Consider the following 13,685-nt stretch of genomic DNA (forward strand, 5'->3'; position numbering starts at 1 on the left):
TCTGAGTGCCATTTAGTATGTGAGCGTGTGTGATAATGGAGTGGCCAATGCGAAGTCTGATATATGGAATGATATAATTAGATAAAAGCGATGACGGAAAGGATGGTTTGATACGATTTGAATTTATTTTAGAGTAGTGGTGTCTGTAATTCATCCAATCAAGCGCCAATTTAGTGGATCTTTGTTGAATAATAAGCCGTTTTATATCACTCTTAACAAACAAGGCAGATGTAGTTGTTGGAGTGATGCACACCTCCTTAGCCACCGAGTCCGCAAAAGTATTTCCAATGATTCCAGAGTGACCGGGTATCCACATTATTTTTAGTCTATGTGCTAACGAAAACAACAGCGATCTAATGCCAATAATGACGTCATTGTAGTTACTGCGGTTTTTTAAAGCTTGAAAACACGATAGACTATCTGTACAGATGATGAATTTACCAAGGTTTTGTTGGGCATACTGGACAGCTTTGAGAATACCCGTAGCTTCAGCGGTAAAAATTGAACAAAATGGAAATAATAAACCATACGATATTCTTTGTTGGTTATCATCAACTACAGCAAAAGATGTATGCGACGATTTGGAGCCATCAGTATATATAAACTGCCAACCAAAAGATTTGAAGTGCGCAGATAATTCCAAAAATCGAGATTTATACACAGTGCTTGGAGTGATGGATTTGCGAAGAAAAGTAAGATCACTAATGAAAGAAGATTCATTTACTTTCCACGGTGGAATATATTTACTGCAAGGCAGCAATATTTTAAGCGGCAACTCATTGGTTTTAGCAAACAAAGCACTTTTAAAAATAGAAGACGGTATTTTAGGAGACCTCTTTCTGCAAAGTGATGATTGAAAGTCCTTTTTTATAGTAGAGTTCGTGCTGAGTATGAGTTTTGAATAAAGCTTATTTAAGCTATCTTCCACTGCATCTTTTAGAGAAGGTAGGCCAGCTTCCGTCAGTATGTTTTTAATTGGCGATGTTGGAAACACTCGAAGAGAACAACGAACTGAAGAATGATAGGGCGCAGCAAGCATCTTTAGATGATTCTTAGAATGATGTCCATAAATTTCCAAGCCATAATTAATTACAGATGAGATGAGGGCTTTAGTGACGTTGACCAGTAAAGCCGAGCCGATGAGTGAGCGCTTACATGAGAGGTATTTAATAATATTTAAATTAACAAAAAGTCTTTTTCTTATATACTGACAATGTTTCTTAAATGTATACTTAGAGTCTAATACAATACCAAGGAACTTAATACTATCTGTACACAAAATGTTTGTATTATCAAATGTGAGCGTTGGGATAGTACATTGATGTTTTTTACAAATATGAAAAAGTTTCGATTTAGGAAAAGATATTGATGTGCCCGAAGTAGAGGACCAACGAGAAAGACGCAATAAAATTTCAGAGAAAGTAATTGTTACTGAAGTCAAATTTGAAGTTTTTGAGAATAAAATTAAATCATCAGCATAAATCTGATGCCGGATAGTAACAAAATCTGATAGAATGGTACTGATTTCATCAAATGCAATAGTAAATAGGATCACCGAGAGCGGTGACCCTTGTGGGGTACCATTATCTAATGGTAGAACAGAGGATGAAACATTGGATATGATAACACTTAATTTACGGTTGGATAGGAAAGATTTGACAAAGTTAAAAATACGAGAACCCACTCTCCACCTACTAAGCTGTCTTAACACTACATGAATCCCAATCCTGTCAAATGCTTTTAGGAAATCTAAAGAAAGAATAGAAACATGATTTTTGTGGGACAGAGTATCAGAGATAAAGTGATCAAGGTGCAGGAGAGCATCCAACGTACCCTGCCCCCTCTTGAACGCAACTTGGTTGTGCGAAATGAGATTATTAGATTGAGCATACCAGGCGAGTCTAGTAGCAATAATCTTTTCAATCAATTTACCAAGGCAAGGAAGAAGGGAAATGGGACGATAACTGCTGACCACACCAGGAGGTTTACCAGGTTTTAAAATAGGAATAATCGCGCTAGTCTTCCAGAGGACAGGGTAGTTGCCACTGAGAAAAATACTATTGTAAAGTTTGACTAGACGGGATATAAGGAATGGAGGAAGGTGCTTGATGATAAGGTAAGAGATTTTATCAATGCCAGGAGTTTTGCCCTTGACTGACGAGAGGGCTAAATTAAAATCAAGTTCAGATATATCGGCATCTAAATATTCAGATTGAGATAAGGTGGAAGGAGGAAGGTAAGGAGAGCAAAGAGAAGAAAGTTTACTAGAGGAAAAATCAGAAGAGAAATTGGAGTCCAAAGAAATATTGGAAAAGTGGGTGGCAAACTCTAAGGCTATATCTTTGGGATATAGTAGAGTGCCCCGAGGAGTATTTAAATAAGTGATAGGAGAAGAAGGTGATAAACCAGCCAGTCTTTTCATATCAGTCCATATTTTCTAGAATCCGAAGAAGAAGTGATATTATTCGTAAATTCTTGGAAACAATGAACCTTAGCTGCCTTAGCTTTATGGCGAAAAAGTGCATTGGATTTTTTGTAAGCTATTAAGTTTGCACTAGAACGTAAACGTTTAAATTGATGCCATGCGTTCTGTTTCAGATTTCTTAGTGCAGAAAGCTCATTATTCCACCAAAGAGGAGCAAGCTTGACTGGTTTAGAAGAAGAAAGGGGAAAAGAATAGTTAGAAGCAGAACGTATAATTTTTTGGATTCTAGAAGCCTCTTGATTTATATTGGAAGAAAAGGGGAAATAACGTGAATGCGAAAAACAGGCTTCTTCAAACCTATCCCAATCAGCCGAATCAGTTTTAAACCGAATCCTGGGCTTAAAAAATGAATGAGGGCGAGAAGTAGATATTTTGGAAAGGATGGGAAAATGATCACTGCCATGGAGATCATCAATACAACACCAAGATATTTTTGAGGAGAGGGAGGCAGAACATATGGAAAGATCAATATTAGTGAAGGTAGAGTGAGTGGAAAAATGGGTGGGGGAACCATCATTTAAAACAATGCAGTTGGATCTTAGTAAGGCATCCTCAATGCTACGTCTTTTGGAGTTAGCCGAAGCAGAGCCCCAAAGGGGACTCCAAGCATTGAAGTCACCACACAAGATAAAAGGATTTGAACCGGAAGGAATAAGATTTAAAAATTCAGTAGTAGAAAATGATTGATCAGGAGGGGAATAAGCACAGATGATTGAAATTTTATAGGGGGCGAGGATCTCAATAGCTACAGAAGGAAAAATTGAAAGGGGTATGGGAAGTAATACGTGAGGTAGATTTCTTTTAACTAGGATGGCAACTCCCTGCTTGTTGGTGGTGTTATGTGGGAGATTAATAAAATATCCCACATAAGCCCTCGGGGTAAAAGCTGAGGCATTATAAGATAGGTGAGTTTCATTCAACAGGATAATAGATGGATTGTACGATCCCATAAGTAACTCTAAGTTAATATAATTATTAACATAACCGTTAATGTTCCATTGAAGAAGTGTAATCATATCATATGTAAACTTATAAAAGAAAAAAGTTAAGCTACGAATATTTTATTTAAACTAAATGTCTTCATTGTAAGAAGGAAAATTGGGTAATGCAAGAGGATCTTGCGAGCAGGAGAGGGGGGGGGAGGGTGTGATAGGACAGGAGGAAAGGATATTGAGAGGAGAGTCAGAGATGGATAAAGGGGAAAAGAGAGGGGAAGGAGAAGTGGCAGAAGAGGAGGTAGGATGGGTTGGAAGGGATTGTTTAGATGAATTGATGTCTGTAGTTGTTGTTAGATTAGTTTTGGTAGGATTGTTGGATTTGTTATTAGGTGTTGTTTCATTATTGATTTGATTAGTATTGTTAGAAATTTTAGCTATAGAGGCAAAAGAGTTTGCATTAGAAGTTGTATGAGAAAATTGAATTTTATACTTGGTAACAGCTTCACGCATACTACATTTATAAATAGTTTTAATTTTTAATATTTCTTTGGATTGTTGATATTTAGGGCAAGTATTAGATGATGCCGGGTGGTCGCCCGAGCAATTTGCACACATTATTCTCTTACATTCAGTAGGTGAGGTATGATCGGAAGGGAGGTTGCATGAGACACAAGAAGGTGAATTACGGCAGTATTTTGCTGTGTGGCCAATTAATTGACATTGCTTACAACGCATAGGATTAGGGTAATACGGACGGACAGTGAGGTTCCTCCAGGCAACATCAATTCTTTCAGGAAGTTTGTATTTATCAAAAGTTAATAAAACTACACCCGTAGGATTACGGGAGCCGTCAGCAATTCGTGAAAACTTATGTACAGCAGAAACACCCTGTTCCTTTAGACCATCAACAATATCTTCTTCTGATAAGTTATTCAGGAATGGGGCGTATATGGTGCCTTTAACCGTATTCAAAGTATTATGAAGCTTGACATTGATATGACCTCCGCCAGGTAAAATTTTTGCAGAAAGAAATTTGCTAGCTGTTTTGTTGTTATTTACAAAGAGCAGTAGGCTACCATCACGTAGCTCAGTAACTTTACTTACTTCCTTACTGATTGCTTGAATACCTTTATACGTAGCGAAGCATGATGACGAATTAAGTGGCTTGTTGTCGTCCAGCGATGACATGACCAAAAATTTTGGATCATCCGTGTTTGAGACTGGTAATTCTGGAAATTGGTCTAACGGGATCGGATTTGGTTTTTTTCTTTTCTTTTTCATTATTGGAGATAATAGGGAAAACCTATTATCCCCTAATTTGGTGGCCCCAGGGGCCATAGTAAACGCGAATTTAAGTTTAACAAATTAAGAAATTAAGTGATTGAAAAGATATAAAACGATAAAAAATTAATTCACAAACAAAGCACGAGCGTAATATAAACGCAGAACAAACCGTTATACCGTTTTAACAAACTCAATAAGCACAGAGCGAAAAGCAACCGGTTACGATGACAGTTCGACGGTGAATGCTCGCAAATTTATGTATTGTCTGTTATATAGCGGGATTCTGTAACCAGTCTCTAGTCTCTATTTGAGACATTTTGAGGCAAAGTCTCAATTTGAGACTAGTTACTATTCACTAAACAGTCTCTAGCGTTAGTCTCAAAATATTGAGACCTGGTAGTTAGCAGGTCACAAAACTAAAAAGAACTCTTGTCTGCCATTTTGAATATACTGAATAGAGATCATCATAGATATTAATCGATTGTCGTTTCTTTATATTTTGTAAGCAACTCAAACACGAAAAGGTTAAAAATAAATCAATTTTACATAAATTTCGTAAATATTATGAAACAAAGTACACATATATTTTTATTTTCATTGATAATTATGTTTTTTGACTATGTTATAGAAAATTTAATATTTGTTATCGACATATTTATTTTCATTCAAGTGTAAAAACATCTCTGAATAATGAAATGTAATAGATTTTGTGACTGTCACTTACAGAATAGCAATATCATCTCAAGTCTCAAAAATTGTCTCTAACTTAAAATCTCAAATTTAGAGACTTGAGACTGTCTCAAGTTACAGAATCGCACGGATAATTTAAATATTGTAAAAGGTATGTTGCACATAGCGTTGCCATATATCATAATAAAATTAAGCATTGACATTATCGCAAACGACTACTCAATCTGCTATGTCTTTACATTCTCTGGCTTAGCTAAGATTTTATTTGGGCACAACTTAAGTATGGACTGTGGAACCGGACATTAATATCAGAAATTGAAGTGTTTTCTGATGTTCATTTCAGAAATGAAAAGTGACAACGCTGGCCATGCCCACTCACAATATTTTGTAATTCGATACAGTCACAAATTTATAAAATTGAGATTTTAAATTAGAGACAATTTTTGTGAGTTTCGACGATTTTGTAATTCAAACTGCAAAGTGACAGTCCTAAAAACTCTCAATTGAAAACGAACAGGTCTAACATTTCATTATTTAGAGATGTATTTACACTTAAATGAAAATAAATATGTCGATAACAAGTATTAAATTTTCTATAACATAATCAAAATGCATAATTACCAAAAAAATAAAAATATGTGTTGACTTTGTTTCAGAGTATTTAGGAAAATTGAAGTGAAATTGATATATTTTTAACTTTTTCGATTTTGTGACTAAACACTAGAGACTGTGTTGTGAATAGTAACTAGTCACAAATTGAGACTTTACATCAAAATGTCTCAAATAGTGAGTAGGGACTGCTTACAGAATTCCGCTATTAAAATCTCAATTTTAGAGACTTGTGACTATATCCCATTACAGAATCGATCGCTCGGCAAATAAAAAATGTGAGTGTCGAGTTTTTTACCACCTAGCGTAAACGCTCAAGAAATTTTTCAGAAAAATTACAATATTTTACAGCCAACTATATTTCTTAACACCCTATCAAAATCGCGTTTTTGAACGCTTAACGTTTCTAGTGCTTTTATTTAGGTATGTGCCATACAAATTTTATGGGCATGAAGAATTATTGACAGTAATAACACTCAAATTACTGTCAATAATTCTGATTTCGATTGATAAGACTGATTTCGACACTAAATATTAAAATATATTTCGAGTTTTCTTTACATCAATTCTGACACTTTTTTCCGCAGTTTCATAAAACGATATGGCTCCCTCTATGATCAATTCCATCATTTTGTTATTGCTGTGAATCTATTACTTTTTTCTGTTCGCTTGCAGAAACAGCTGGTTCTAATAAATGTTAAGCAAGTAAACATTTTTCGCACAGCTGCTTTGTAGTACTTTTTCACAGGTATATTGTGGATTTTCACCCCTATAAAAAAAGTTACTTTTAATAAAATCATTTGGAAAGTGAAATAAATTAAGTCACAACAGTTGTGAAGTTTAACACGTCAAAATGGGTAACCAGCTGGTGGGTATAGCCCCATCCCAAATATACCCGATGGATCATTATTTTTCTGGTGCGGAAATTGTTTTCGAATCAAAGTAAGTGTTCATGCAAAAGGATTTTAAAAATACAAAGTAATTAACCATGCAATTATTATCTTCAATAAATTTGTGTACAGCATGGGCAGTACGCGTTTCTTCAAAGTGGCCAAGGCAAAATCAGAGGAAGGTTTAGTGGTGGTGAAAGTGTTTGTGAGGCATGATCCTACTTTACCACTAGAGTATCACAAAGAACGTCTTGAATACATAAAAAAGTCCCTATCAAATGCTGTTAATTGCTTACCATTTCAGAGAGTAGAGGTAAGTGCCATAATAACAATAACAAATCTTTGGTAGAATTATTGGGCGTGTTTAACATTATGTTTGTTTTAATTAGTTAACTGATAAAGCCGCATACATAACGCGTGAATATGTGAAGCACAGCTTGTACGACCGTGTATCCACGCGCCCCTTTCTCACAACGCTTGAAAAGAAATGGATCACTTTTCAAATACTTTGTGCATTGAACCAATGTCACAAGCAAAAGATCTGTCACGGTGACATTAAGGTTGTTAAACAAACGCTTTGCTTATATACAAATATATGTAAATCAATAATTTTTAATTTCGTTAGTTGGAGAATATATTGATAACTTCCTGGAATTGGGTTTTACTCTCCGATTTCGCATCCTTTAAGCCAACATACCTCCCCGAAGACAATCCCGCCGATTATACTTATTTCTTTGACACCAGCAGACGCCGCACCTGCTACATAGCACCTGAGCGTTTCGTCAAAACATTCTCGTCTGACGATGCTGAAGGCTACGGCGCTATGCTACCCACTGACTCACTTGTGCGCCTAGGGCCATATATTTCAGATAATACGCTGGTGCCCTCTATGGATATATTTTCCGCAGGGTAAGTATATCATACATAGTAAACTAAGCAAAATTTTCAAATTACTTTTATATTTTTACATTATTCAATTTTAAAATTATTTAGTTTAATTTGCTGAAAAAAAAAATAATTTAATATTTTTAAATAAATTTAATATTCTGAAATTAATTTTAGTTGCGCACTGTTAGAACTGTGGACTGAGGGCACAGCACCGTTTGAACTTTCTCAGCTACTTTCATACCGCAGCGGCGAAAATGAACTTGTGTACAAGCATTTAGAGAGCATTGAAAACGAACACCTTCGTGCTCTACTCGGTTCCATGATCAACTTGAATTCAATGTACAGGAAAAGTGCTGAAGACTATTTAGACGAAGAACGTGGGCGTCTCTTCCCCGAATATTTTTACTCATTTCTGCAATCATATTTGCAAATGTTCTCTTCTTCGCCAATAATGTCGCCAGATGATAAAATCTTACGTTTACATTCCGATATTGGGCACTGTATAAAAGTATTGACAAATGATCCGAATATAACACCGGATGTTGATGAAAAATCCGGTGCCGGTGAAAAGATAGACAACTGCCAACGATTACCAGCCGAACAGGATGGTTTGATTTTGATAATTACAGTTGTAACCTCGTGCATACGCGGCCTAAAACAATCAAACACAAAAATTTGTTCACTGGACATTCTCCATAGATTATGCAAATACACCACTTCAGAAACGATATTGGATCGTATATTGCCCTATATTGTAAGTATGAATTCGCGATTATGAGTAAAAACCGTGTTGGATTATTTCAAGAATATTATTTTAACGCTTAACAGCTTCATCTGGCGCAATATGCGACATCAAAAGTACAAGTTCAAGCCATTGAAACGCTAACTTCGTGTCTTAGCATGGTCAAACAAATACCTTTAAGTGACGCTAATGTCTTTCCCGAGTATATTTTGCCCTCGATAGAAAAATTATGCAGCGAACCCAGCGCAGTTATTGTACGCGTGGCATTTGCGCGAAATATTGGTATGAAAACTCTATCAATCAAAGTAAAAATTTCTTCATTTATCATATTTCTTCATTCACAGCCAAATTAGCGAAGATTGCTATTTATTTTCTCGAAGAAACACAACGAAATGCCCCAAATGATATGCCCGCGCGCAGATACGAGGCCGAATTGAACGCCTTACACGACATAATACAACAAAATGTGCTAAGTCTGCTGACCGATTCGAAGCCAATTGTCAAGCAAACTCTTATGGAGTCAGGCATTTGTGATCTGTGCGGCTTCTTTGGCAAGGAGAAAGGTTTGTTTGCATCTTTTGTTAAAAAAAATCATATATTTAACACCTTTTGGGAAAATTTCGCTCATATTTCCAGCTAATGATATTATACTGTCACATATAATGACATTCCTGAATGATGAAGACAAAAACCTGCGCGGATCTTTCTATGATAATATCGCCGGTGTAGCTGGTTATGTCGGTTGGCAGGCCTCAGATATACTTGTGCCACTATTGCATCAGGGTTTCACGGATCGCGAAGAGTTTGTCATTAGTAAGGCCATACGTGCTATTACGATACTCATCGAATTGGGTCATATAAAAAAGCCCACCATCACTGAGATTATTAAGGAAACGTGTTGCTATTTATGCCACCCGAACTTGTGGATACGCCATGAAATTTGTGGCATGATTTCAACAGCGGCACGTACCCTGAGTGCCATAGATGTACAAGTGAAGATTATGCCGGCCATTAAGAGATTCCTGAAAATACCGCTGATACAAGTGGAAAAGCCCGATTTGTTACTGGACTGCTTGCAGCCACCAATTCCGCAACAAATCTACGATAGTATTATAAGGTTATATATAAAGTATATGCAATGATAATGTTGACTGATGGTGTTATATATTTTTAGGTTTAACGACATACAAATGTTGGTGAATGAACTGGAAATTCGAGCCATCGCCCGCAATAATCCCCGAGCTCCATTACAGCCGCAACACGATGAGTCTAGCCAAGCTTTAAGAAATGTAAGATATGTTTAGATATTTACCATTAGTCAACTTGGTAAGCGCTAAGTTCACAGCGGTGTTAATTATATAGTTTAGTTTCTAGCTACAATATGAAGCCGTGTGGTGGGTGGGTGATAAGTAGAATCTGCAAAAGTCTCGAACAGAACTTCTACTTATAACTAGCGTTCCAACTTTGCAACTTGCCCTTTTCTACCAATATTAAAGAAAGTATCCACTCTATTTTGTTATGTAGACACAACATCTTGAAAACAGCTATTTTTTAAGCGATCTGGCGATTTGCCACAAAGTTTGTTGCATCCAGAAGGAAACGTCGAATACATACATATGTATATATATACAAATGATCAGCGTGACGAGCTGAGTGGATTACCCCATGTCCGTCTGTCTGTCTGTATACGCACGAACTAGTCCATCAGTTTTTGAGATATCGGTCTGAAACATTGCACACGTCATTTTCTCCCCAAGGATCCGCTTATTGTCGGAACCGCCGATTTCTTATGACTATTGCATATGGCAGTCTTACAAACTGAACGTTTAGAATTAAGTGCATGTATGGTAAACTTTCCATTTGACGAGATATCTTCATGAAATTTGCCACGTATTATTGTACAAGGTAGCGGTTCAATCCCTTTAAATCGTGTATCGAGCGACCGATCAAAATCAAATTCTTTCATAGATGGATGATGGATTTAATCCGGCCAAGGACTGTTATTGCGGAGGTCTAACTAAAGCGGGGTAAGATCGATAAGTCTTAAAAAATCGAGTTCTTTTGTGGAAAACGTGTTTACTTGACAAGAAAAACTCACCAAATTTCACATCTCCGAACATATTAGTCAGATCAATACAAAGTAATATCCTTGCTATAAGAAAAGCACCTGTGAAGGGTATTATAGCTTCGGTGCAGCGAAAGTTTACGTTTTTTCTTCTTTTATACTGCCGAACGGTTCTACAATTTACAATTAACAAAGTAACGGTACCTGAGGAAATGGACTCTTTTCGAAATTTTGTGATTTTGTGCGCAGCAACGCTTTATTATAATATTATGTTGTAATTTCCTTAGCTTTTCTGTCGCTTAACCTCTGAAGGTCTCAATGACTTAGTGGAAATGCAGCTGCTAGCCTTCAAGCCTTACTTATTCAAGCTAAAGCATAAATCACAGCAAGAAGTTGATGAGCCGACCTCCGGTAATGGACGCATTGTGATCACACGTAAAAATGTAGTATGCCACGAATACCCATTAGCTGATAAGCTCTCCAAATCGCCACAGGAAACACGTAAGATATTTCAGAAATTTTCTATTCTACTAGTTTAAAAGGTTTAGGCTAAAATGTATGCGCTGCCCATTGCAGGTGCAAATGAAGGCATTCTGCCTGCTGCTGCATCACCTGCAACCGAGGTGGCTGTAACGTCGCTCGGCGGTATAGCTGGCAGTCCACCGACTGGCATTACGATGCTTGGTGGCACACCTCATCCGACGGCAACTGTAAGCGCCGCCACTTCGCTCGGAGAGTATACAATGCCCGAACGCAACTATTGGCAGGGTATGCACGCCAAGCAATGCCTTTCAAATATTTACTTACGTTTATGTAATTATGAAAGAATTTAATATATTTTGTACCACCGCAGAACGCTCGTCGGAGTGCCGTAAAGATTTGGACGCTCTACGTATTACATTTAAAAATCGTTACAGTATGTTAGCGTTTTCACAGCACAGCCACAACGAGAGGCTCAACTCAGTTTATCCGCAAGGTTGGTCACTAAATGGCACTATGATAGCTCATCTGCATGAGCATTCAGAATCTGTGATTAAGATGACATCGTTGAAGCCGCACGGCGCCATTTTTGCCAGTGGCAGCATTGACGGCACAGTGAGACTTTGGGACTGCAATAAACTAAACGGTAATCAGGGCATCAATCGATCACGGCAAGTGTACTCGGCCAATACGCCAATTTACGCGCTGGTCGCTTGTGATGGCGGCCAGTCGTTGGCCGTCGGTGGCAAAGATGGTAGCTTGCTTATAATGCGAATAGACAGAAATTCCTCAAAAATGACATTACAGCAGGCGTTGCATTTAGACGAAGGGTAAGCGGTCTAACATATGTACATATAATAACAACATTTTCAGTGCTCTATAATTACTTTTATAATTTTATTTTATTAGCGAAAACAGCGATGGCCCTGTGGTGGATATGCAAACCTACGACCAAAGCGTTATTATCTATGCGACTGTGTATGGCGGCATTGTTGGTTGGGATACGCGCGTACAAAAGCCCGTCTGGCGTTTAGAAAACGAACTGCAACACGGTGTCATAACTACGATTTGTGTCGATTCGGCTGGCTCGTGGCTAGCCACCGGCACCAGTGGTGGCAAGCACATTTGCTGGGATCTTCGTTTTCGCCTGCCAATCGCCGAAATTAAGCATCCAAATGGTTCGCGTATACGTAAGGTGGCCTGTCACCCCACAGAGCCCTCATACCTAATTTCGGCCTCACAATCGAACAATGAAGTGTCGCTGTGGAACATTGAAACCGGCCATCGCCAAGCAGTATTGTGGGCTAGTTCCACACCCGTGCTATCAAACATTCAAATGGTAAATTGTTGCAGCAAACAAATTTGAATTACTACAACTTAATGTTTTGTTTTTTTTTTCTTCAGAGCGAGACTTCAACTTCATGTGGTCTGCTAAGCGGTGTGGTTGACAAATCGCCATTCTTACTAACTGGTAGCTCAGATCAACGCATACGTTACTGGGATCTAAATGAGCCCAAAAACTCGTCTCTCAAAGTGCCCGCAGCTAAAGATAATCTGGAAGACGTTTCATTCACCTACGAGTACATAATTCATATAAAATATTTTTATTTTTAACCTGACTAATTATATGCTACTTTCTATAAATTCAGCTCGCAAATCATAGACGGCAGTCAAGTAATTTATGAACAAAAGCATAAATTGAACAATCCAACGGGTTTGAATACGCCAGGCTGTTCAATGGAGGAAAATCCTCGTTCCGGCCCAGACATGCCCTCGCCATGTCATCACGACGCTATAACCGATTTACTAATGTGTAAAACTGACAAAGGGCAGATTTATGTGGCCTCCGCTGCCCGTGATGGTGTTATCAAGTTGTGGAAGTAGACATAGTTATATTATTTATTTGAAAACAACTTATTTTTTTTTATAATATATCAAAAAATGAGTTGTATAAGCTTAAAATATTTTATATATAAGCAAGTGCATATATACGTGTATATATTAACATGTGCGTATGCCTGTGATTTGTCATTTTACTTACATACAAATATGTACCCATTTCAAATTCTTGTGTTTTATACATGCAATATATACTTACGTTTTGTAACTCATTTGATTATTTTTTTGTTCTGAAAATATTAAGAAAAGTGCATAAGTCTAATAAAATATGCAAATGATTTACTATCGATACAAATAATTTATTGCTTTTTTAATGCTGGGATAGGACGGGATAAAACTTTGCACGATTTGTGAAAATTCGCCCTACACCCCATATAACTAGCAAGCCTTATGTCCCTGAAGGCACTTCCCTTTGCAAAAGTACAAAATGTTCCCTTACACCCGAACTTAGACCTTCCTTACTTATTTTTCTTGATGATATATCTTTTTGAAATTTGGCGCAGATTATGGTTATTGTTGTTGTTCTGGAAATCTGTCGAGTTGGCAGTCCTTGGGTGGATAAAAAATCCAAGTCCGTTCCGGTTTCGTGGAAGCGACTATTGAGGGTCGAAGATTATGGTCTAAGACATCGGCACATTCTCCGAAATGTTGTTATTACGGCAGAGTTCTGCCGAGCTCACAGTCCTTGACCGTATAAAAAATGATATTTGCACAG

The 13,685-nt window shown here is 37.4% G+C and overlaps 1 protein-coding gene across 1 annotated transcript; it reads left to right on the plus strand.

Moving 5' to 3' along the window:
• Positions 1–6,691: 6,691 nt before the first annotated feature.
• LOC126753084 (phosphoinositide 3-kinase regulatory subunit 4) lies at positions 6,692–13,268 on the plus strand. Its single transcript, XM_050464220.1, has 15 exons — positions 6,692–6,948; positions 7,029–7,209; positions 7,286–7,456; positions 7,522–7,805; positions 7,959–8,538; positions 8,613–8,808; positions 8,871–9,089; positions 9,163–9,643; positions 9,701–9,815; positions 10,879–11,092; positions 11,168–11,359; positions 11,445–11,901; positions 11,981–12,410; positions 12,476–12,651; positions 12,721–13,268. The coding sequence occupies exons 1-15, from the start codon at positions 6,860–6,862 to the stop codon at positions 12,953–12,955; spliced, it is 4,020 nt and encodes a 1,339-aa protein (XP_050320177.1). The 5' UTR covers positions 6,692–6,859; the 3' UTR covers positions 12,956–13,268.
• The last annotated feature ends 417 nt before the right edge of the window (positions 13,269–13,685 follow it).

The sequence above is a fragment of the Bactrocera neohumeralis genome, chromosome 2 (assembly GCF_024586455.1).
Source record: "Bactrocera neohumeralis isolate Rockhampton chromosome 2, APGP_CSIRO_Bneo_wtdbg2-racon-allhic-juicebox.fasta_v2, whole genome shotgun sequence".
Lineage (NCBI taxonomy): Eukaryota > Metazoa > Arthropoda > Insecta > Diptera > Tephritidae > Bactrocera > Bactrocera neohumeralis.

Bases quoted from the DNA above. Each gene is read 5' to 3' on its own strand.
- LOC126753084 (XM_050464220.1), top strand. From the start codon at position 6,860: ATGGGTAACCAGCTGGTGGGTATAGCCCCATCCCAAATATACCCGATG. The intron at 11,360-11,444 runs GTATGCACGCCA...GTACCACCGCAG, and splicing joins CGAACGCAACTATTGGCAGG to AACGCTCGTCGGAGTGCCGT. The intron at 11,902-11,980 runs GTAAGCGGTCTA...TTATTTTATTAG, and splicing joins GCGTTGCATTTAGACGAAGG to CGAAAACAGCGATGGCCCTG.